At 43.2% G+C, this 23,803-nt stretch overlaps 1 protein-coding gene across 1 annotated transcript in view; it reads right to left on the bottom strand.

Annotated features, from left to right (window-relative positions):
- The window catches only part of STK39 (serine/threonine kinase 39), a 306,680-nt gene that overhangs the window by 190,960 nt on the left and 91,917 nt on the right, over positions 1 to 23,803 (bottom strand). Inside the window, exons 6-7 of the mRNA XM_047772806.1 lie at positions 718 to 827; positions 365 to 466 (exon numbers count right to left, since the gene is read on the bottom strand). Coding sequence (XP_047628762.1) covers positions 365 to 466; positions 718 to 827 — 212 coding nt within the window. The remainder of the gene's footprint in view (positions 1 to 364; positions 467 to 717; positions 828 to 23,803) is intronic.

The raw sequence follows: 23,803 nt of genomic DNA on the forward strand, positions 1-23,803 counted from the left end.
TGAGAAAAATGACTCTGCTTAAAGAGAACTACGGAATGGATTCTGGTAAATCATATTTCAAACCCAGCATTTTGGAGTTCCCGTCGTAGCACAGCAGAAACGCATCCCACTAGGAACCATAAGGTTATGAGTTGGATCCCTGGCCTCACTCAGTGGGTTAAGGATCTGGCATTGCCGTGAGGTGTGAGGTAGGTTGCAGACTTGGCTCAGATCTGGTGTTGCTGTGGCTCTGGCGTAGGCTGGCAGCAACAGCTCTGATTAGACCCATAGCCTGGAAACCTCTATGCGGTGGATATGGCCCGACAAAAGACAAAAACAAACAAACAAACAAAAACCGCAGCATATTATTTTCCACAGTAATTACTTTCATAGGAGGATATTTGTGATAAGGCGCTGCTCCTGTTGCTAATTCAATGGCAGTTATTCCAAAACTCCACATGTCCGCCTTGAAGTCATAGCCTCTCACCTGAGAAAGGAGCCAGGAAAAAAAAAAAAAAACAGAATTATACAACAGGCATGCCACACGTTCATAAGGACCATGTTATGTCACAAGCTGTGTGGGCACAACTTTGATGTTACTTTGCGAAAGCCCAGCAATTGGGAATTAAATCTTTTGTACATGATGTAGTCTAGGAAAATGACTGATTTGAATGAAATATCTGTGTACTAATGATATGTACAACTCTACTATATCAAGCAAAACATCACTTGTTTTACCTGTTCCATGACTTCAGGGGCCATCCAACATGGGGTGCCAACAAATGTTTTTCTCACTTTGTTCCGGGTAACATCACCCCCTGTTGCTAAGAAAGCACTTACCCCAAAATCTGAAAAGGGGAAAAAAAAAATCAACCTTATTATTTTTTATGTTAAGACCTTACTGCTTACACATTCTGACTTTATGAACATCTCTTTTCCTGGGAGGGCCTCACAATGGTGAAGACTTGTTCCAAACACCGTGGAGCTCTCTCAGCGACACACCAGGGCAGTCCTGCCACCTGCCGTCCCCTACAACTTTAGAGACGTGGTCAGGAAGCCTGCCAGTCCAAAAGCTCAGCATATCAAATTATATTTTCTACAAGAAAGGTTATCAAAAATCATAACTCAGCATAAAAGATGACAATAAAAATATAAGTACCTTTCCAAAGCCCTAAATTAAAGTATCTCTGCTCTTAGCTGAGACTCATTCTAGAAAACCTTTTATAAGAATAGCCCTGGAGGCAGGACAGCCAGCATGTTATACAGATTCTTTTTATGTTTTTCCTTTATGATGATTACTTTCTAGCCTCTTTAATTCTGTACCATCATGTGGGGAGTGGATTTATTTTTTTTAAATAAAGGATGAATAACATCCATCTCCCACATTCCCAGGCCCTTGCTTAAACAGTGTTCTCTTAACACCTCAGCCGAAAGCATAATGGCAAATCCACAAATCCAGGCACATAGAGCCAACATGCCCAGGTTTGTCCACACGTAGCAATCAAGACAAAGGAAAAAGCCCAGTCAGCAAAGACTGGGTTTTTTTTCAACATCTGCTTTCTGGATGATTTTCATAGGTATAGATATTCATAGGTATAGACAGAATGGTGTGTACAATGATATGATACTCTTTTTGACACCCATTATATATTAGAAGTTCTTTTTGTGAGGAGATGAATTAATCAGGCATACCAGATATGTACATGCCACATATTTGCATATGTATATGACGTTTGTATATGCGAAAGTGGAAAGGGAATACTCCACGATTATTAGTGCATGTGTTTGCACTTCTATTTTTTTATTAATAGCTAAAATTAGTAAGTTAAAGTACCAACTACTTAGGTGTATCAGCAAGAGCCAACTCAAAGGACAACTTAATGGTAGGTGGTAAATAGTAATAAGAAAAGGGGAGTCAACGTCTAAGAAGGCTGCAGCAGACTAAGCAGTATGAGCCCCTTGAAACTGCTTTCACATAACTCTACTTTGCTGGTCCCCTTTGGTGACTGCCAGGATGACAACAATTACCAAAGAACAAAGTCAAGTATAAACTGAGATCAAATATTGGCATTAGCTTTGGATCTACATTATTAAGTTACATGGTAACACTGGATCCAGTTCCCTGAGATGAAATATTTTATTTACATTTCACTTTACTCAACTCCCAATGGGATTACAATTACAAGTAAAAAGAATAAAAACCGACACAGGGAGTCTTTATTCCAACTGCTGCTCTCCTGTTGGTGAGCAAAAGTATATTCTGAAAATGCTACATAATTTAATTTCTACATATGGGCCAAACGCTATTTGAACTCTTATGTTACAGTCAGAAAAATGAAGCTTTGTGAAAAGAAACCTCTGAAACCACTGAACCAGTCTCCTACAGGTAGGAGGAGATAAAATTCATTCTCTTACAGAAGAGCTAGGTGAACGGAATTCTTTGTAAGCATCTACTGTATTTGGCTAGAGGAAAAGACAGTATGATAAGGCTTTCAAAAATATAAATTTCCACTTATAGTGTTGAAGTTCAGCAGTGAAGCCAACATTCCATTTTTATTACAATAATTTTATAACAGGATAATATTAAGTAAATTTTGACATCTGTAAATAATTAAGGATATGGGTAAAAGCTGTTTTCAGGAAAAACAGGTTCTTGTATACGTGGTTGAAGCAACTCTACACCCCAAACACACACACACACACACACACACACACACACCCACACACATCTTCTGAAAAGACAAAATCGAGATAAGAATCCATAGTAAAAATAGGGGTTTTTTTAATTTCCTTAAAAATACCATCTTTAGACCCTTTTAAAGTTTCAAAAACAGTGGAGAGAGATATACAGTACCAATTCATTACTGACACTATCTTTCAATACATCTTTCATGAGTCACATATGTATTCATAGCCTCCACTTAGAACACTCACTTTAAAGTCATAAACAGATGGTTAAATGCCTTTGAAGCTCAGAACAAAAATTCCAGAAGCAGAAAACACCAATGCTAAGATCTACGCACCCTGTGACTACAGAATAAATATACAATTTGCTCCTAAGTATGGTTAATATATATAGAAAAAGATTTCTATGCACTAAGAAAGAGAACTTTTTGACTGAAGTATGTAGTGTGCTTGTGTAAACAGGAAAACGGGTAGGTGCTGTGGAGACAGCTTATGTGCAACAGTTAGAAGGAGGTGGCAGAGTTCTAACAGTGAAAAGCGCCCTTGATTGCCGAGAAGGACCTAGACACCGCCAAAGGGACTGGAGCCAGGCACACTGGGGTCAGAAACCATGAACTTTTCTATGGCAACATGGAATCAAAGGCTACACATAAAATTAGCCAGCCTCCTGGAATCACTGCATCTCACCCAGAAAGAATGCTGTCATCTCGGTAACTAAAAGGCTCTCACATCTTTTGAATCTGTCCACTTCTCTCCTCCATTGCCACTGCCTGGATTTAAGCCAAGATTCCTGTGGCAGGCTCCTAAGTTGCCACCATCCTGTTTTCCCCAGACCCAGGCCCCAGCAACCAGGTCCTTCTATGCCGCAGACCTGACAGCTCCCTAAAAGTCTTTAAAGGCTCCCTGCTCCCCTAGAGAGTCAGGATACCTCAGCACAACACAAATCTGACTCCTCTTTCCTCTCCTGCCTCATCTATCACTTCTCCCCAATTCAGACCTTGAGCCCCAGCCTTCCAAAACTACTTGTCATGTCCTCAACCATTCACCATCCTTGCCCTCAGTGGTGCTACCTCAGCCAGCAGCAGAGAACACTGTGCTGCTTATTACTGACAGAAGCATCTTTGACATCCTGACCCTTGGTGCCTAGGGACTTTTTCACAGAAAAAGTGAGGTTGGTATGAAAAGCATCCATCACTTTTGCCTAATTAAGTAACTTTAGGAATTGTCTTATTTTGATATGTGAATGCTAATAAGCCCTGAGGAGGATTTGCAGGGATTTAGAGAATGGCAGCTCTGCCAGGAAAGAGCACAGCCCTAACTGGCCAGGGCAGCATAGCTCAGTGGTTAGGCGGGAAACTAAGCTAGCCCCCAACTGTGTGACTCCAGCAAGCCACTTAACTTTTCTGGTGCTCTGTTTTCAGGCTTCTTCGTCATGCCTTTCGGTACATTATATTCACATTTATAACACTTACCTACTTCTTTTCACCATGTATAATAATTGTTAGGTAGATCGATAAGCTACTGTTCTCTGCTTTTGAACTGGGCGGGGGAGAGGGGGACAAGCAGTAACTTTTCATAGTGGTAGATATAAAATATGAGGATACGCTCCCTGACCTTAAGAATAGTACCATCAAGGAGGGAGAAGTCATGAAACAGAACAACATGTAGAATCAAATGCTATGCTCTTCTATCTCTGTTAGAAGCAGAGGATCGAGGACCACAGCAGCCATGAAAGACTCCATCTCCAAGTGGACTTAGACCCGGCCTTGAAGATGAGATTGAAATTTGGAAAGACAAGCCCACAAAGGAAATGACATTCCACACAAAGAAGCAGCATGATCAGAGCACAAGTGTTAAGCCAAGAAGAAAAACTGTGTGACAGCTGCAAGGTTCACTCAAATACCTACAGGGGTCCAGGCAGGAATATGAGGGAGGAAGAAGAGGATCCTGAAAGGCAACGGCACGATCTCAATGTGAAGGGCACTCGATGTTCGTCTCAGCATAGAGACACATTAGGAAGTGCTGGGCCCTGCCCAGGAGCCCATTCTCAGTGCCATCCCATCCCCGGGTCTAAAGCAAGCTCCTGCTACTCAGCTGGAAGAGAAAGGTGCCATAGAAAAATATGGTGGCCAATTTTCTCAGAGAAAGCCAAACATCGAGATCTTGATATAAAACCTGTCATTTTTGCTGCTGTTGGCAACAAGTTCATTTTTTTTAAAAAGTGGAAAAGCAATACAAAGCAATCCCACCTGCCTGATTTAGCTTGCAAAAGCAGTTCACCAATTATGTTGTTATGGTGTTTAAAATTTACCTAAATTACTTCAACACACATCATGCAATATTTGTGGTACTGCAACTCAGGTGGTCAACTGGCGGTCTGACCCAGAACGCCTAGTGCTAGAGGTTCTGGCAGCATTTTTTTTAAACTTTTATTTTTTATTGAAGTAGAGTTAATTTACAATGTTGTATTAGTTTCGGGTATACAGCAAAGTGATAGTTATATGTATACTTATGTCCATTCTCTTTTCAGATTTTTTCCCATATAGGTCATTACAGAATATTGAGTAGAGTTCCCTGTGCTGTACAGTAGGTCCTTGGTGATTTATCTACTTTATATATAGTAGTGTGTGTATGTTTGATTCAGGATGCCAGGGGCAGCTGCTAGAAGTATTTCTGTTATCCGTATCTAAGTATAGATAAGTATGAGCCAGGTGAAGGCCCAAAAGGGGAAAATAGTCACCTGCTGGTGGGCAGGATGCATTTTAGAAACAGGCTCTCACTGAGGGAAATAAAAGCAGCAAGCACACAGAGAAGAGCTAGAATGTTTTAGATATATGCCCCATCTTGCATGAATAGAAAGAATCCACCCAAGTGTAAGCTCCGTCCCTAACCAGTTTTATTAGTTAACTAATAATTAATTATTATTAGTTAGCTAATCTAGTTAGATTCCTGATGCCCGGGACAAGAACACAAGAAAACTGCATCTGGACTTTTCTGCTTCGAGTCCATTTTTCATTCACCTAGAAGGACATAGAGCTGGGATTTCCCTTAAGCTATAGAAAGGATTATGAGAACGCTTTAGGGGCCAGCTTGTTAGCAAATGGCAAAATTTGGTCTGAAACTTGATTTCCCTAAAACCTGGGAGTGACGTTGCAGGTGAGCAGCCAACCCAAACCTACCTCAAATATCAATAGTATCTACTAATATCTGTGAAAGGGAACCTGAGCTGTGTATTCAAACAAACAAACCAACAAACAAAAACAGTTTAGGTCAATTCAACACTTGACTGGAGAGTAATGGAATCAATATTTGATAGCTCAGAGCTTCCTAAAATGTATTCAAAATAAGCTGCAATAGACACTGATCCCTTCAGATCTCCAAGTGGCTGGCTGGGGGCCTGGGGCAGCTGCAGGGGCCCCTGGTGGTTTCCTGCCAGAAGCAGCCTTATTTCTCCAGAAGCCATGGTCTAGAAAAGCAAAGAAGCACTGAGACTGTTTAGAAGCCCAACAGATTCTGAGTCCCGGGAAAGGGAAACAGGACTTGATCCAGTTAGCACCCTGGACCACTGCTGCTTTAGATCTGGCAGAGAGGAACATGTGGAGAACATGATCATGCAGGGATGTTTAGGAGAAAGACTAGGAAGCAGGAAAGCACAGCCATCGCCCAGGAATAAAATCAACAGGGCCTGCATTTGAACAAAGACTCTGAAAAAGGAAAGGATTAGACAAATTCTTAAGACAATGTGATAATCGAGTAGTTGAAAAAGAGTAAAGAATAAAAAAGATTAAGTGACTTGCCAATGATCACTTAGCAAGTTATTGAAGGTCTGAATAAAGTCCACAGACCTTCAATGAGGTGTTTTAGCCACACAGCCCTGGGCTCCTTTGGGAGGAAATTCAGTGTATTATGCTTCTGTACCGAAAAGGAAATACAAAAAGGAATAATGGGGTTAATACTCCACAGCCCCTGAGCTCTTCCCTAAGTAAAGGTCAAGTTGAGATTCGCCAGAGAAAAACTAGTCTGAGGTTCTCTGGTTAATCCTAAATGTCATATTTTTATCATCAAAAACAATCCCTTCATCATCTGGTTTGTTTCCCAGGTTTTTTTCTCATGAGACTCAAGACTTTACTGGCGAAACTGAAAAGTACTTCCAAACACCCAGCACCGCTCGCAGGGCTGCCAGCCTCGGGCCTCCCCGAGTCCCACAAATTTCCTAAAAATCTTATACTGCCAGTGTTGGGAGCTTATAAAGGAGCACATTATGGTTTAAATTATGCAAACTATAATCATGGGTATAAAACAGGCAAATATTTTGTTAATTCTGCTAGGAACAGTGTGGACAGTTGCTTTGTTTTAAATGACATACTTGGCTCTTTTTCTGTTGTTTTTATAGTAAAATGTGTGTTAGCGGTGCAGCACTTATGTTCAGGAAGTGTGGGGTAAGCACAATAGTGTCTAGCAGCGTAAAGGTAGCCACCATGGGGTTTACAGAGTTTTCATTTAGACACAACGCAGGCCTGCTGGTGAGAGCTAATGTGGGAAAACACAACTTTAAATTAGACTAACTATTGCATGACCTGAACAATAGGAACAGAAGAATTATGTTTTTGGTGTTTTTTGTTTTGGGGGGGTTTGGGTTTTTTTTGTCTTTTTAGGGCCACACCTGCAGCTTATGGAGGTTCCCAGGCTAGGGGTCAAATTGGAGCTGTAGCTGCTGGCCTATGCCAGAGCCACAGCCACGCCAGATCCCAGCCACGTCTGCAGCCTACACCAGAGCTCACAGCAACACCAGATCCTTAACCCACTGAGCAAGGCCAGGGATGGAACCCATGTCCTCATGGATCCTAGTCAGGTTTGTTACCGCTGAGCCACAACGGGAACTCCCAAAGAAATATGTTAAAGGCATCATCTTTGTTTACTGTTAATTCCACGATGCCCTCCCCTTCCCAGATTGTCTTGGTGAAAGAGGAAAAACGCAGACCAGGGTGAGTGAAGGCTTCAGCAATAACAGAATCAGAGGCACACCTCCTCCGGATCCAAGCCAGAGGACTTCTTCCACGCAGAGTAATATTCCTAAAGCACAGTACTGATGCCAACCCTCTCTGGTCACACTCTCTCTCCCCACAAGGCATCTGAGGAAGGACAAGGCAGAACCCCGGCCATAACTTCTGCATGTGGAAGCCAGACATCTTCCAGATCTGCTTCCCCTGACCAAGTGCTAACCCCTCATCACATCTTTGGTCTCAGTGCTCTCAGCTTCTTTCTCTGACTGTCTCAATTTTATTTTTTTCTTATATATTTAAACCTAGCCTTTCCCACCCGTTTTTCTGCTTATTTCATTTCTGTTTGTAAATTAAATAGGAACAACTTTTTATGCTCTTGGAGGCTTGCTGTCTTCAGAGTGTCGCCAGACCTCTGGGCACTAAGAGCCAAGCCTGTGTAGAAATGGAGTGGGGGTGGTGGAGGGGAGGGGGCAGCACTGCCTCGTGCCTGCAGGGGATCCTTGAAACACAGGGGCAGAGGGGGGAGCCCTGACTCAGAGGTGGCAGAGGGGACACCTCAGGTCCTCCAGGTAGACACTGCACCTCTGGGTACCTGCACTGCACTCAGCAGAACTTGGCCAACCGAGAGCGAGCCGCAGAGCCCAGAGCCCAGGGGGCCGAGGCAGGATGTGGCAAGACCCACGCAGCAGCAGCCACCGACATTCACTGGGCTCGTTTCCTTCTTGAAATAATGCCACATTGCTCAGAGGTGAAATTCTCTCACTATGTCAACAGTGGTGTTCCACTGGACCATGAACGTGAGCCCACATAGTGACACCCTTGGTGTGGAGTCTGTGGCCCCCATCCAGAAGCACACCGTGGGGTTCCGAGTGGTTCCAGTGAGTCCCCATCAAGGATCCCTGAAGCTACAGGGAAAAGGCGAGGCACCAAGGAAGAATACAGGGCGCAGGAAGGAGCCACAGGCCTTGTTTCATCCCAAATAGACCCTGTGCATCCACTTAACTTCTCTGAGCAAGTTTCACACACTAGGAAATGGGGGGCACAGAAACTACATATGGTAGTTTCTCAGTAATTTAGTCTTTGGCAGCATACATGGCTGGTTGCCTGTCCAACATCCATACCCTGTTCCCTACCAGCATCCTGATTTTGTGTGCTGGGCTTCAGGAGGACCGATCTTTCAGACCCCAGCCATCATGGTGCCTAGTTCCTGGTCTGGTGAATGGTCTAAGGTTTGGCCCTAGTCCCGGCCCATGAGATCCAAGGGGAATATGGTGCAGACTCTTGGGGGAGAACTTTCTGCCTGAATACAAGAAACACATTACAGGGTTCCTTTGCTCCCCCATTCCTCTGCCTCTTAGGGACACTGTCACATGAGGATGTGAGGCTGGGAGCAAGAGCAGCCTGTGGGGGACGGATGCTGCCTGACATTTTTGAGGTGCAAAACACAAAGTAAAAAAGAGTCCGTATCTTCTGTGTCAGTCCTTGGCTTCAGCACCAACCCTGAACCAAACACCCAACACTACTGTCATGCGAGACTGATAAATGCTTTTATGGCTTAATCGCCTGCCGGGCAAGCACTCCAGTATTTGTATCCAAAGGATTCTTAATTCTTACAATCCCAGTCTTTCCCTAGTCCAGCCATGTTTAGTCTTACTTCCTGACTGCTAAGGGTTAACCACCGCATCAGAGGCCAAAGTCACTGCAATCCCCAAACGGACCTGGTGAAAATCAGCAAGAAAACAATTTAGTGCACAGTGCAATTTTTGCATTTTAAACAGTACCGGTATTAAGCATGGCTTTTAATTCCAGGGGCACAAATCAAAACAAATAAATGCAGGGGCATCTCAAGGGAAAAAAAAAAACATACTGCAAGAAGAGCCTAATTCACTTTTTTGCCAATAATTTCTGTTTGGGGACATACTTACATAAATGTTCCCAAACAGCACAATACACTACGAGGAAAACAGGAGAGAGAACATTCTTATCTAAGGGCTTACTCAGTAGTTCCTGTCATGGCACAGTGGAAACAAATCCCAATGTGAACCACGAGGTTGCAGATTCAATCCCTGGCCTCACTCAGTGGGTTAAGGATCCAGCGTTGCCGTGAGCTGTGCAGACGTGGCTCAGATATGGCATTGCTGTGGCTGTGGTGTAGGCCGGCAGCTGTAGCTGTGATTCGACCCCTGGCCTGGGAACCTCCATATACTGTGGGTGCAGACCTAAAAAGAAAAAAGAAAAAAAAAAAAAAGGACTACTCAAAGTGGGGTCCGCAGTCCAGAATCATCAGCATCACCTGGGCACCTCAGAGAAACATAGACTCGTGAGTCCCACACCAGTCCTGGTGAATCACAATCTGCATTGTAGCAAGAGCCCCAGCTGGTTCCACGTGCAGTGAAGCTGGGGAAGCACTGCTCCAGAGCACCATCCTCCGAGCAGACACCACGGCACGGTTTCGTATGACTGGAGGACCTCCCAACACAGCCAGCTCCACAGCTTCCCTCCTTCACCTCTGACGTGAAGAGAACCACACAGTGGAAAGAGAGTGGCATGGAAAAAGTTGAATGCACGTTCATGTATTTTATGACAAGTCAGTGTAAGAGCAACACTGAAAACGACAACCATGTCCTACACAAAACTGTTTGATCCAGGGATTCTAATGTGTCAAGCAAGATGAATTCACACACACACACACACACACACACACACACGGCACACGTCTATGGGAATACCCGGATCTGCACAAAATCTTTTCAAATACATTTTCATAATTTATAATCACAATATTTATTAAGTCTGTCCATAACAGGGCTCACTGGAGGTGTCAGGCCACAGAGGAGACAGGCTGTAGGTGCATGCAATCCTTCTCTCCCACTCATGAAACCTCTGAAATGCAAGTGGATGAGCGTGATAGCATCCTATTATTAAAGTTATAACATGGAATCCACCCATTTTTTAAGCAAGTCAGTAACAAATACACTGGCACAGGAGATCCCTTTGTGGCTCAGAGGCTTACAAACCCAACTAGTATCCATGAGGATGTGGGTTCGATCCCCTGGCTTAGCCCAGTGGGTTAAGGTTCTGGCGTTGCTGTGAGTTGTGGTGTAGGTCGCAGATGCAACTCAGATCTGGCATTGCCATGCCCGTGACACAGGCAGGCAGCTGCCGCTCTGATTCAACCCCTAGTAGCCTGGGAACTTCCATATGCCGCCCTCGAGAGAAAAAATAAATAAATACAATTAAAAAAAAAAAAAACCATATATACTTATCTACAATTAGTGATCAATTACTTGCATGCCACCTGTCCTGCTCAGAGGAGAGGGACCCCAAGAAGAAGCAGAAAGAACCAAAGAGAGTTCTCTGAAACCCTCACTCTCCACTCCACCTCCGGTCCCTGAATCAGACTCCTGGTTTTCAGTTCCACTTATTTCTTGTACTCAATGACCTGGCCGGCTCTATGGGCTACAGCCCCGCCCACACATGGCCTGGTGTCCAAGGTGTTCAGGATCAGAAAATAGAATCTGCCATATTTCCGGAGGCTTAGCTCTACAGAGTCACCTCACTGCTCTGGACAAATCCACGTTTCCCATCTATCAATGATGGAGAGGCAGTCCTCACTTTCTATGAAACATCAGAGAATAACAATTTCACAGCCTTCTCTGACAGCAAAAAAAAAAAAAAAAAAGAAAAGAAAGAAAGAAAGAAAAGAAATCTGAAAACATCATTCTACTCCCTAAAGCTAGAGTTTCACTTTTCAAAACACACACACACACACACACACACACACACACCAAAAAACACCCACCCAGAAGCAAAGCTTCCCAGGATGGGTGTCTCCTGTCGGTACACACTTGAAACTGCCATCAACACTTCTCCTTCACATGTACTATCCTACTTATAAGGTAGAAGTTCTTGGCACTTCTTTGCACTTTGCACATAGAGTCAATATCAATCCACAATAACACAGACAAATTGTTTTAAACATTCAACAAAGGAGTCTTGGTAAGAATGCAGAGGCTACATAAGCTGCCAGCCCTTCCCAGTTCCTCAACCATCCTCACAATCAAGGCAATACTGACTTAAAGGAGACAAGAAGATAGAAGAGTAAGTGGTGGCTGATGTTCCTTTTTTTTCTAAAGTCAGTAATCTACCCTATATGCCTAATAAGACTTATTGTTTAAATTTGGTGATAAAACTGCAAATCGAAGCAATTTTGACCCATGTCAAGAGGTAAAACAGACCTAATAGGTACAGGACAAAAAGAATAGGATATTAGTCAAATTTCAGATGATTGGTGGAAATGGAGTAGACTATTAGAATTATAGATAATTGACTCACAGTTCAGTTGACTGGTACAGCCAATTAGCTCCAGCGTGAAGGAGAGTACTAGTTTAAGACAAAAGCAAACCACCAATCATCTGCCCTTCTATGTGAGAGCCACAGAACCCTTCCCCAGAGCAGAATGTCTGATGAGAAGTGGAACCAGAGGCTACACCTGGTGGGGCAGCAGCAGAAGAGCAGGGGGCTAGGAAAGCTGGATCAGGTCTCCCAGACCGGCTGTGACGGTACCAGCCAGAGCCAGCTTTCTCAGGTCTAAAAGACAGACATGAGCAAGAGCTTGCTTGGGGTCAACCTTGAACCAAACATGATGATCCCAGTGAGCAAAGGAAAGCCACAGACAATCCCCAAGTCACAAATCCACTTCTTCTCTGGCTCTGCAGTGAGGGGTGGGAGGGGTATGTTTAAAGATGCTCTGGTGAAAGCAGCCACAGGACAGAAATTGGCCCCTAGACCACCCTCTGGTTTGAATGCTTTCAAATACGAGTGAGAACATCTTTCGTGAGTGAAGCTACTGAAGGGACACTCAGGCATTCTGATGCGAGGAAGGTCCTCGGAGAACATCTTGTCAGCTTTCTTATTTTACAGCTGAAAAACACTGAGCCCTGGGACAGCCAAACTGTCAAAAGGCATAGGGCGAAGGAACAGACAGGGCAGTGGGTGGGGAGCCTAATGGTGAGGAAGAGAGTCAGGGGTGAAAAGTCAAGTCTGGGGAGATCTGAAAGTGATTGGCTTTTACAACCTTCAGAATGACCTTAAAATAAGGCCACGATCACTTAGCAGCCTTCACCTGTAAGACCAACTCTGCTGAACTGACAGCAGAGTAAGGAGAATACTAGGTAAGAATATTATACAGCTATTATCATCTTCCAAGCCAAAGCGTGCTCTGCAGTCACTGGGGGCTCTGGGCTGGCCATATCCGCAGAGACAGACACAAGCAACTTAAATCAAATATTGATGAGTCTAAATTTCGAATACAATATTTATACACCTCCAGGTGGTTCTTTTCATACAAATCTCCACTCAACTAGCCCTCCTATCGGAAGCTTCCAATAAACCAGAATGACCCATCTGTACACTTTTAAGGAGATGGTCCCTAAGGGAGATGATTAAAATAGCACAATTCCAGTTGCCACAAGTATTTAAAGCAATGATTCACATCATTTCCACAAAGTTTCAAGAAGGATTAGTAAAGGATAATACAATCTTCAAAGAATCCACAGATCTTTAAATCTTTGATAAAGAAAATCTCACATTTAAAACTCCTAGGACTGAGGAGTCATTAAAATATAAGGAACATAGGCTAAACTCTATTGCTCGGTATTTTTTTAATTTTTCTTTTTACAGCTCCACCTGCCACATGTGGAAGTTCCCGGGCAAAGCCACACCGACGTTAGTTCCTTAACCCACTGAGCGAGTCCAGGGGTCAAACCTGTATCCTCACAGACACTATGTGGGGTTCTTAACCCACTAAATCATAAAGGGAACTCCTATTTTTTTAATTTAAATTTACTCCATAGTCATACGTTCATTAGTTCCTTCAACCAGTATTTACTGAGCACTCGCTGAGTATCATTTTCATTCTATACTCTGGGACTATAGAACAGAAACCTCTGCCTTCATGGAGCTGACCTTTCAGTTGGGGCAGGAGTGGGGAAAAGGGGTAAACACAGATAATAAAATTATGAAACGTAATACACAGCAGCGATTCTTGGACTTCAGTATGCATGAGGATCATTAGAGGGCTTCTTAAATACAGCTTGTGGGGCATCATCTCCAGGGTTCGGATTCATCAGAAACTGGGAATGGAAGAGCACAAGAAGTTGCATTTTCGTCTGGCTCTGAAGGTGAAGATGCTGCTGCTAACTTAGAAGCACACCTTCAGAACCACCAATATAGAGTAACGCTGATATGTAAAGAAGAAGAGATCAGGGGAGGGTGAGCATGAGGCAGGGATGAGGCAATATACCATAAGATGCCACCCATGGAAGCCCCACTGATGGGACATTTGAGGTACTGAGATGACAATTCCAGATGGAGAGAGCAGCCCATGCAAAGGCCCTAGGGTAGGGTATGAATGGCAAGGAAGCCAGTTTGACTGGAGGAGAGAGAGAGAGAGAGAGAGGAAGAAGGAAGGAATGATGTCACCAAGATAATGAGGAGCCAGATCTTGGAAGGCCCAGTGGGCCACCGTTAGGATTTTGACTGAGATGGAAAAGCACTGGAGGGTTTTGAGTAAAGCCATGATATAGGCTGACTTACTGATTTTTTCTTCTTCTTTTTAAAGCTGCGCCTGCAGCATATGGATGTTTCCCGGCTAGGGGTTGAATCAGAGCTGCATCTGCGACTTACACTAAGCTTGCAGCAATGCTGGATCCATAACCCACTGAGTGAGGCCAGGGATCAAATCCACATCCTCAGAGACACTGCCCCGGTCCTTAACCCACTGAGCCACAATGGGAACTCCCATGATGACTGACTTTAATGGCATCACTCCATCACTTAGATGCCTTGAGTGTATGCATTTCTCTCTACTTACAAATTATTACTATTATTATTATTATTTTTTAATAGCTGTGCTTGGAGTTCCCATCGTGGCGCAGTGGTTAACGAATCCGACTAGGAACCATGAGGTTGTGGGTTTGATCCCTGCCCTTGCTCAGTGGGTTAACGATCTGGCGTTGCCATGAGCTGTGGTGTAGGTCGCAGACACGGCTTGGATCCTGCCTTGCTGTGTCTCTGGCGTAGGCTGGTGGCTACAGCTCTGATTAGACCCCTAGCCTGGAAACCTCCATATGCCACGGGAGCGGCCCAAGAAATGGCAAAAAAATTTAAAAAAATAGCTGTGCTTGCAGCATATGGAAGTTCCTGGGCCAGGGACTGAATCTGAGCCACAGCTGTGAACTACACTGCAGCTGAGGCAACACTGGATCCTATAACCCACTGCACCAGACCATGGATGAAACCTACGCTTCCACAGCAACCTGAGCTGCTGCAGTCAGATACTTAACCCACTACACCACAGCAGGAATTCCCACCTACAAATTTTTGAAATTAAATGTTCCTGTCATGGCTCAGTGAAAACGAATCCAACCTGAGGATGCAGGTTCGATCCCTGGCCTCGCTCAGTGGGTTAAGGATCCAGCATTGCCATGAGCTGTGATGTAGGTCAAAGACACGGCTTGTATCCCACATTGCTATAACTGTGATGTAGGCCAGCAGCTATAGCTCCAATTCGACCTCGAGATTGGGAAACTCCATATGCCACAAGGCAGCCCTAAAGAAACAAAACAAAACAAAACAAAATTTACAGCAAACTGTTGATAGCTGTCTGTTTCACCTGCATTGTAAACTCCAAGATAGCAGACAGAGTATTTCCATTGCTGACCAAAGATCAGCTCAGAAATACCTGGAACATAAGCCCAATAAACATCTGTCAACTAACTACTTCAGAGGCACTGAACCCAAACATCTAATGTTAACCTTTTCATCAGAGAAGGACCATTTTTGTTATAAGAAATGGAGGTTCTGGGAAACAAAAAGTCAATAATTAATTTAAATGATCCAGCAAATAACAGGTTGAATTGCTATGCTCTCAGTCTAAATAATTTTGCTTTTCCCAGACCTCAGCAGCTTATGGTAATATATAAAATTTAATTTAATAATAACAGTACAGGTCCTTAAAGACAGGAAGGAAGAAAGAAAGGGAGGAAGAGAGAGGGAGGGAGGGAAGGAGACAGGAGGGCAGAAAGGTCCCCTGAAGCTGAACTTGCACAGCTAAAGAAAGATTCCAGGAGGAGCACAGAGAGAAGTGGTGGTCCCCCACTGGGTTCACCCAGTCAGATCACCTTAGATGGTTGCTCAAACAACTGCTAGCAGCTGTTAAAGGATGGGAAGCTGCTGAAAATCTCCCCAAGTATCTCTCCCCGATGGTGTCCAGATGGAATGGAAAACTAAGTTTCCAGAATTGATTGAACTCATGGCTCACACTTGGTGGTGTCACCAAATGTTACCTTTTGTCAAGATCCTGAAATTCAGGAAGCCACATTGATTTGATTTGTTTTATTTCATAAATTCCCTCCCCCAAAACTGAATAAATGAGAATGTGGGCATAATTTGTTAAACCATAATTCAAACAATTATCAACTTCTTGAAACTCAAAACATACACTTTGGTTCACTATCAAGCACATTATACCCACCCACCCCTGAAAAACAAATTCAATTTGCACTTGTACTCTATTTTCTAAGTATACCCAATGTCTCAATTTATGTTCTTTGTTCTACCCTTCCTTAACTTTATATTAATCATTTCACTGCTATCTGGCTAAGGCAGAGTTTGTCTAAAATCAAAGCTGAGAAATGTTTGTTAAAAACTACTTCACTAAGTGAAGTTTCAAGTCAGAAAGAGAAAGACCAGCACCATATGGCATCACTTATATCTGGAGTCTAATATACGGCACAAATGAACCCTTTCACAGAAAAGAAAATCATGGACTTGCAGAACAGACTTGTGGTTGCCGGGGCGGGGGAGGGGGAGTGGGATGGACTGGGAATTTGGGGTTAATAGATGCAAACCATTGCCTTTGGAATGGATAAGCAATGAGATCCTGCTGTACAGCACTGGGAACTATGTCCAGTCACTTATGATGGAACATTATAATGTGAGAAAAAAGAATGTATATATATGTATGTGTGTGACTGGGTCACCTTGCTGTACAGTAGAAAATTGACAGAGCACTGTAAACCAGCGATAATGGAAAAAAATAAAAATCATTTAAAGAAAAACCTACTTCAGCCTAAGAAATATTCATTCATCTAAATACATGCCTAAATATTTAAAGAAGTTTCACTTTCCTCTCTGTTAAGCTGATAGAGTGCTGCTTGTCTGAACTTTCCGCTGTGACTCACGCGTGCACCCCTATCACTAACGGGTACATATGTGTGCAGAGCCTGCTGAAACAGCTCAGATCACACTGGCCACAACTTCATGGACACCTGCCATGTGCCAGGCACTACTGGGGGTGCTGAGATGAACACTATGGAGTTTACACTGCTGATCTATATATGGTCTGGAGGGAAGAGGGGGACATAGGACCCAAGGTCAGTACTATGTAACCGGCGATCTTGCTCGAGTGTATAAAGGGCACTTTCAAGCCAACAGGGTAAGGTGCTTAAAGCAGAGATGGTGGGGCTGGGAGGAAAAAGAATGGGAAGGTGTTTCTCAAAGAAAGAATGTCCTGCATTGAGTCGGGAAAGAGAAGCCGTGAGCCAGGGAAAGAAGGGGGAATCTTGAGGAAATAGAGTGGAAAGCACTGGTGGATGAGCCAGGAGACACAAGAAGGGCCTCATATGCCATATGAGGAGCTGGGGCTTTATTCTATCAGCAACAGGTTTAAACCTTATATGTCAGGCAATCAGGCAGTCAGATCTGCACTGTAGATTTTTCATTATGGTGACACTGGAGAAACTGGTGGAAAAGAGAGGGAGTGCAAAAAATGATAGAGCAGGGAGTTCTCTTGTGGCACAGTGGGTTAAGGATCCGCGACTGTCATTGCAGGGGCTTGGGTCGCTGCTGTGGTGCGCGTTCCACCCCTGGCCTGGGAATTTCCATACGCCACATAACTGGCCCCAAACAAACAAACAAACAAAAATGATAGAGTAGGAGGTCACACGGGGTGCCTATAGCCTCACCTTCCCAGCTGCCTCTCTGTGATCCCAGGACACCTTAAATAAAGGGCAACACCCTTGTTTCAATACCAAAGCAGTATGAGCCAACTAATTCTAAAATGGAATGTATTAATTCCTTTAAACCCTCCAATATTTTCCCATTGCACAGATGTGGAAACTGAAGTGCAGGGAGATTAAATGTTGCCGCACCAGGATTGGACCCATAGCAGTTGGGGGTTTCACAGCCTATGCTCCAGGGCAAAGGACCCTTCAATACAGTGACGTCATCATTCCTGATCCAGATCCTCATGGGCCTTCAGAGCTTTCTGATACTAGTCAGAGGCTGCCTCTGATGCACTTAGGGAGCCCAAACTACCTTACTTGAAGCAGCAGCCTCTCTTCTCTGTAACATGAGAAATACTCCTTTTTTTCCCCCAAAGCACACTTTTTAAAAAATTATAGTTGATTTACAAGGTTGTGTCAATTTCTGCTATAGAGCAGAGTGACTGAGTCATACATATAAATAAATACTTTCTTTTTCTCATATCCTTTTCCATCACATCAAAGCACTCTTTGGGTTCATATGGCTTTTAAGAAAGTATTTACTGTATAGCCAAGTTTGAGTAACCATGATTTGTTTGTCTATCAGTCATTCTGAGTAAAAATGTTTTTCCATGAAAAAATGGCTGCTTCAGCACAAGGACTTCTCTTTGAGACAACCACTGTATTTCTACATGCAGCAGGAGTACTTTATGCATATTTTCCATTTCATTACATAATATTAAAAAGATGTGTACTCTAATAATGACGTTTTTAATTAAAACATTCTTAATGTTTTTTATAAAAAATTAAAAAAAACACACAAAGTACTCTTTGGCATAACCAAAGAATACACAGAGGGAACACAAAAGAACCCAGCCACTTTGGTTATAAAAACTCCAGCACCTTGCATACCTTCCTCTGGCCCCTTGAGAATATTACATCTGAATACTGGAAGCAAGTTAAGTCTAGTTGCAGGTTTTCCTGGCAGAAGTTTTAGTCATAGGGCTTTCAGTGTTCAAGAAGCTGACTAAAGCTGAAAATGTATTAGAAGATGCAATGAGTTAGATGCGTACCAGATGTGATTACGTGTTCTGAAAAACTAGGGATGGGAAATTCACAACCACACACACACACACACACACACACACACACATCCCTAAAGCACAAAAGTAAGTGAAAACAAGCATGAGATCTACCTTATACGATGCAGTTGTATGTCTCTAGAAAGACCTTCAGAAATCAAACGTTTTGAAATCAACATTTTTAGAGTAGATTAAGAGTGGTCCCTGTTTAAAAGAATCCAGAGACAAATATATTTGTAGTGACTACCCCAAAGGGACCTGACATATGAATTTCTGTTTTAGAATAGTGTCTCTCATTAATTCTGGACAAACAGGCTTAGTCACTTGCCAGACAAAGCACTAAGCTCTTCCTGACAGTGTATGACAGAGCATCAAAACTGGAAGATAAAATACTAGGCCATGGGAAGAGCGTGACATTCAAACAGCCCCTCCTTCTATCAGATACTGTAGCAAAAAAACTATTACACTTTCCAAGGCATCCTCTCCAAGTTTATTACCAGGAAGTCACACACACACACACACACACACACAGGTTTTTCTTAGCACAGAAGACATAAGAAGTAAGGCATTTTCTTCTAAACCCTGAGTAGGCAGTCCTCAGGTTTTAAATGGCTACATCGAACCTGAAATTTTCAATTCTGCACCAAATGACGCCTGAGGTGATGGCTTCTTCCATCCCCTAAAACCTCACCAGGGATGCTGTGTGTCTCAACTCAAAGGAGCAAGGAGGGAAAAGGTGCTAAATCTGTTCCCCTGGCCTAAACTGAGCCAACAGTGATTGCTAGCAGTCTCTCACCCTGAACTGAGATCATTCAAATCCAGACTTAGGGTTCTCTTCTGGGAGATCCCACAGATAGGGGTCACAGTCTCTGGAGCCAAACTGATCAAATCAGGAGCCTGACCCTACCTTGTATTCTATGTGTGACCTGGGCAAATTGTTCCCCCATGTTTTAGCTTCTAGCACCTAAAATGGGCATAACAATAGCACCTGCCCCACAGGGTAGTGGTGAGGCTGCATGAGTCACAGCTTATGGAGCTGGGCCTGGCACACAGGAAACACCTGATACACATTAGTTACTGATTTTATAGCCATGGTCAACAAAAATAGACAGAATTCCCACCAAATTGGTATTGTTGGAAATAGAACCAAACATATCAGCCTTATTCACCACACTTGGCTGCATAGGGCAAGAGTTTCTAGTTGTCAAAACTGGGCCCCTTAATTTTCTCTTTTCTAGTGAATAGTTCTGAGAAAGGGAATACACATATACACACATACATATGTATATATGTGCATATATAAATATGGTAGAGTGATTTTTTTTAATAAAATTGTTATGTTTTCTATTAGAACAGCAAAAATACTCTCTTTAAAAATGATGCTTAAGTAGTTCCCATTATGGTTCAGCAGGTTAAGGACACAACACGGTGTCCATAAGGATATGGGTTCAATCCCTGGCCTTGCTCAGTAGGTTAAGGATCCAGCATTGCAGCAAGCTGTGGTGTAGGTCACAGATGCAGCTTGGATCCAGTGTTGCCATGGCTATGGTATGGGCTGCAGCTACAATTTTGATTCAATCCCTAGCCTGGAAACCTCCATATGCCACAGGTGTGGCCATAAAAAGAAACAAACGAAAAAAAAAAAAATGATGCTTAAGAGTTCCCTGGTGGCCTAGAAGTTAAGGATCCAGCAATGTCATTGCTATGGCACAGGTTTGATCCCTGCCCCAAGAACTTTCACATGTTGTGGGTGCAGCCAATAAGGAAAAAAAAAAAAAAAAGTGATGTTTATGATACTACTCTCAAGAGAAACAAACTTACATTCAAAGAAATAAGTGCAAACTTCTCCCCTGCTTAACTTTTATTTCAAAGAATAGAGCCTAAAGAGCTTAAAGATGTGAAGGGAAAAGAGTACAAATGGTCTGAGTAAAAACAATGTATCACTTGTGCAAATCTAAGAACAACAAAGAGCTGGTCTAGCTCAGCAACAGCAGGGTCTCCGCTTTCAACTCCCCACCCTCCTCCCCTGCGGCACCCACCCAGGACATCAGCAGAAGACCCGAGGACTCCTGGTCCGAGTTTGTTCAGGTAGCAACCCACCACTTGACCAAGAAAGACAAAACCTGTAACATCGGGAGAGCAGCAGCATCGAGTTATTCCAAGGACGCATTGCTAATAATCTTTTAAGACAATAATCTTATTTTAGAGATAAAACCAAAAAAACAAAACTTAACTTCAAAGACTGTATAATCTCAATGTTATGCTCAGGTCCAAGAATATAGAGACTATTACACGTGAATTTTACAAAGTTGTAGCTCCAGAGATGCAGAATTCCAATGCCTGATAACCCGCCATGGCACATCAGGAAGTGAGAATTCCAGTCCACGTCACTACACAAGCATAAAGTCACACACACACACACACACACACACACACACACACACACACACACACACACACACACAAACGACACCAAGGAAAGCCCAGAATGGCTGTCCACAAAGCCCTCACCACATATCAGGCACTGTTCTATGCACTTTAGACACTGACTCATTCCATCCTCATGACAGCCCTTCCTGCCTTCCCTTCTGAACCCAGCAGCCTCCCCACCCCCCAGTGTGGGTTACACTCAACACCGCCCTCCACAGACCTGAGAGGGAGAGGAATGTCAGAAAAAAATCTTACCTCAGGGGATCCCAACAGACAAAAAAAGAAAAGGACAATGTGCTCCCAAAAGAGCAGAGAAGGAGCTCGGGTGATTAAACTGACCAGAATAATGGAACGGGCATGACTGGCAAAGCACCAAAGGCAGAATAAGCCAGGGGCTGACCTGCTGTCACTTTTCACAGGCAGTTCACTGCTGCTTTGACCCTCTTAGTGAGAAATGAGCATTTCATCACAAGACGGAGAAAATTAGTTGTACTTTTTCATCAGCTTAGAACAAGATTAATGACAAGTTAGCGCCCAAGTTCCATAATTAATAAGCATAAGCATTCCCTTTTAATAACGTATAAACCCCTCAGAGCTGAACTTCGTGCATGACAAATATGAGGTACATTTGACCTCTAGGCAGTGCAAGGGGGAGGCCTGTTGGTCAGAATAACAGTAACAGCAATAGTAACCACAGAAGATATAAATTTCTTTAATGTAAATGCCAGAAGTTTGATTAGAAAAAAAAATCTAGTAACTGTAGAAATTGTGATAGTAAATAGGATTAGCAGCAACTGTTGATATTTTCTGTGTGCCTATTATACGCCAGCCCCTGGTCAGATCACTGGATGCAAAATGATTTCACAAAAAACAAAGAGGTGGATTATACCTGTACCTCCCTTTAAGGAAACTGAGTCTTAAAAGAAACTGAGCAACCTGACCTGCTGGGTGGTGATGTAGGAATTTCAACCAAGCCAGTTGATCCCAGAGATTATTTCTGAAAAACTAGACTACCTTGGACTGGAAAGTTTGAAGCTTTTATCCACAAATGTTTTCACTTGTTACTGGTGTAGTTTAAGTCTTTTCTTCATAATGCCCCTAGCCTGTGGGAAAAGGGCCACTCACTAGAGGAAGGACAAGGGATACACACCAACTTAGAGATGGCTCAAGAACAAAAGTCAGCATCAAGAACCACCAAAATAGGGAGGGAAAAATAGATGAATCAAGAATTGGCCAAAGACGGAGTTCCTGCTGCGGCTCAGTGGAAACGAATTTGACTAGCAGCCATGAGGACACAGGTCTGATCCCTGGCCTTGCTCAGTGGGTTAAGGATCCGGCATTGCCATGAGCTATTGTATAGGTCACAGATGAGGCTCAGATCCCGGGTTGCTGTGGCTGTGGTGTAGGCCAGCAGCTATGGCTCTGATTTGACCCCTTGCCTGGGAACCTCCATATGCCACAGGAGCAGCCCTAAAAAGACAAAAAAAAAGACAAAAAAAAAAAGAATTGGAACTGGTCCAAGACTGATGAGCACCAAAGCCAGGTGATGGGTACAGAGGGTTCTTTCTACTCTTCTCTACTTTGGACCACTTTTGATAACATCCATAATAAAAAATTTTAAAGTGGCTTTGACTTCTGAGAGTTAAGTTTACTGATTCATTTCATTTGTTTCTCCAGGTCATACTTTCACATGGCTCAAAACTTAAAATGTTAAAAAAAAAAAAGTATATACTAAGCAGTCCACCCCCACCACCAATATCCCTCTAATGTCTCTTTGTGAAAATACACAGAATTATTCCTATCTCTTATTTCTTTCACAAAAGGTAGCAAATTATATATATTATACATATATTATATTTCACCTTGTTGTATTCCTTTAACCATGTACCCTGGCAACTTTTCATGTCAGTATACAGAGAACTTTTCATTCTCCATTGGTGGGTCTTCCATAGTATAGATATACCATTTACCATATTCAACTGGGACACTAAGTTGTTCCCAATCTTTTGCAATCACGGTGCTCCTATAAACAAGCTTACACTGTCTGTTCCTGTCTATGGTCCATTTGGGGTGTCACACCAAGCATTTCTCACGTTTACCTATTGCAACAAGCCTGTAAGCAGCGGTGGATCCAGGTTTCATGGGGCAGGAATCTTATGCAATTTGGAAGACCCTCTTTAAAACAGAGGATACAAAATTAGATATAAATGTGTGTGTTTCTTTGAAACTAAAAATTGGTATCAATTCACTGGAGTCTTAAAGATGAAAGTCCGGAGTTCCCGTCGTGGCGCAGTGGTTAACGAATCCGACTAGGAACCATGAGGTTGCAGGTTCGGTCCCTGCCCTTGCTCAGTGGGTTAACGATCTGGCGTTGCCGTGAGCTGTGGTGTAGGTTGCAGACGCGGCTCGGATCCCACGTTGCTGTGGCTCTGGCGTAGGCCAGTGGCTACAGCTCCGATTCAACCCCTAGCCTGGGAACCTCCATATTCCGTGGGAGCGGCCCAAGAAATAGCAACAACAACAACAACAAAAGACAAAAAAAAGAAAGTCCTTTCTTCTGGGACCTTTTGAGACAAGT

Source organism: Phacochoerus africanus, chromosome 3, assembly GCF_016906955.1.
Source record: "Phacochoerus africanus isolate WHEZ1 chromosome 3, ROS_Pafr_v1, whole genome shotgun sequence".
Taxonomy (NCBI): Eukaryota; Metazoa; Chordata; class Mammalia; order Artiodactyla; family Suidae; genus Phacochoerus; species Phacochoerus africanus.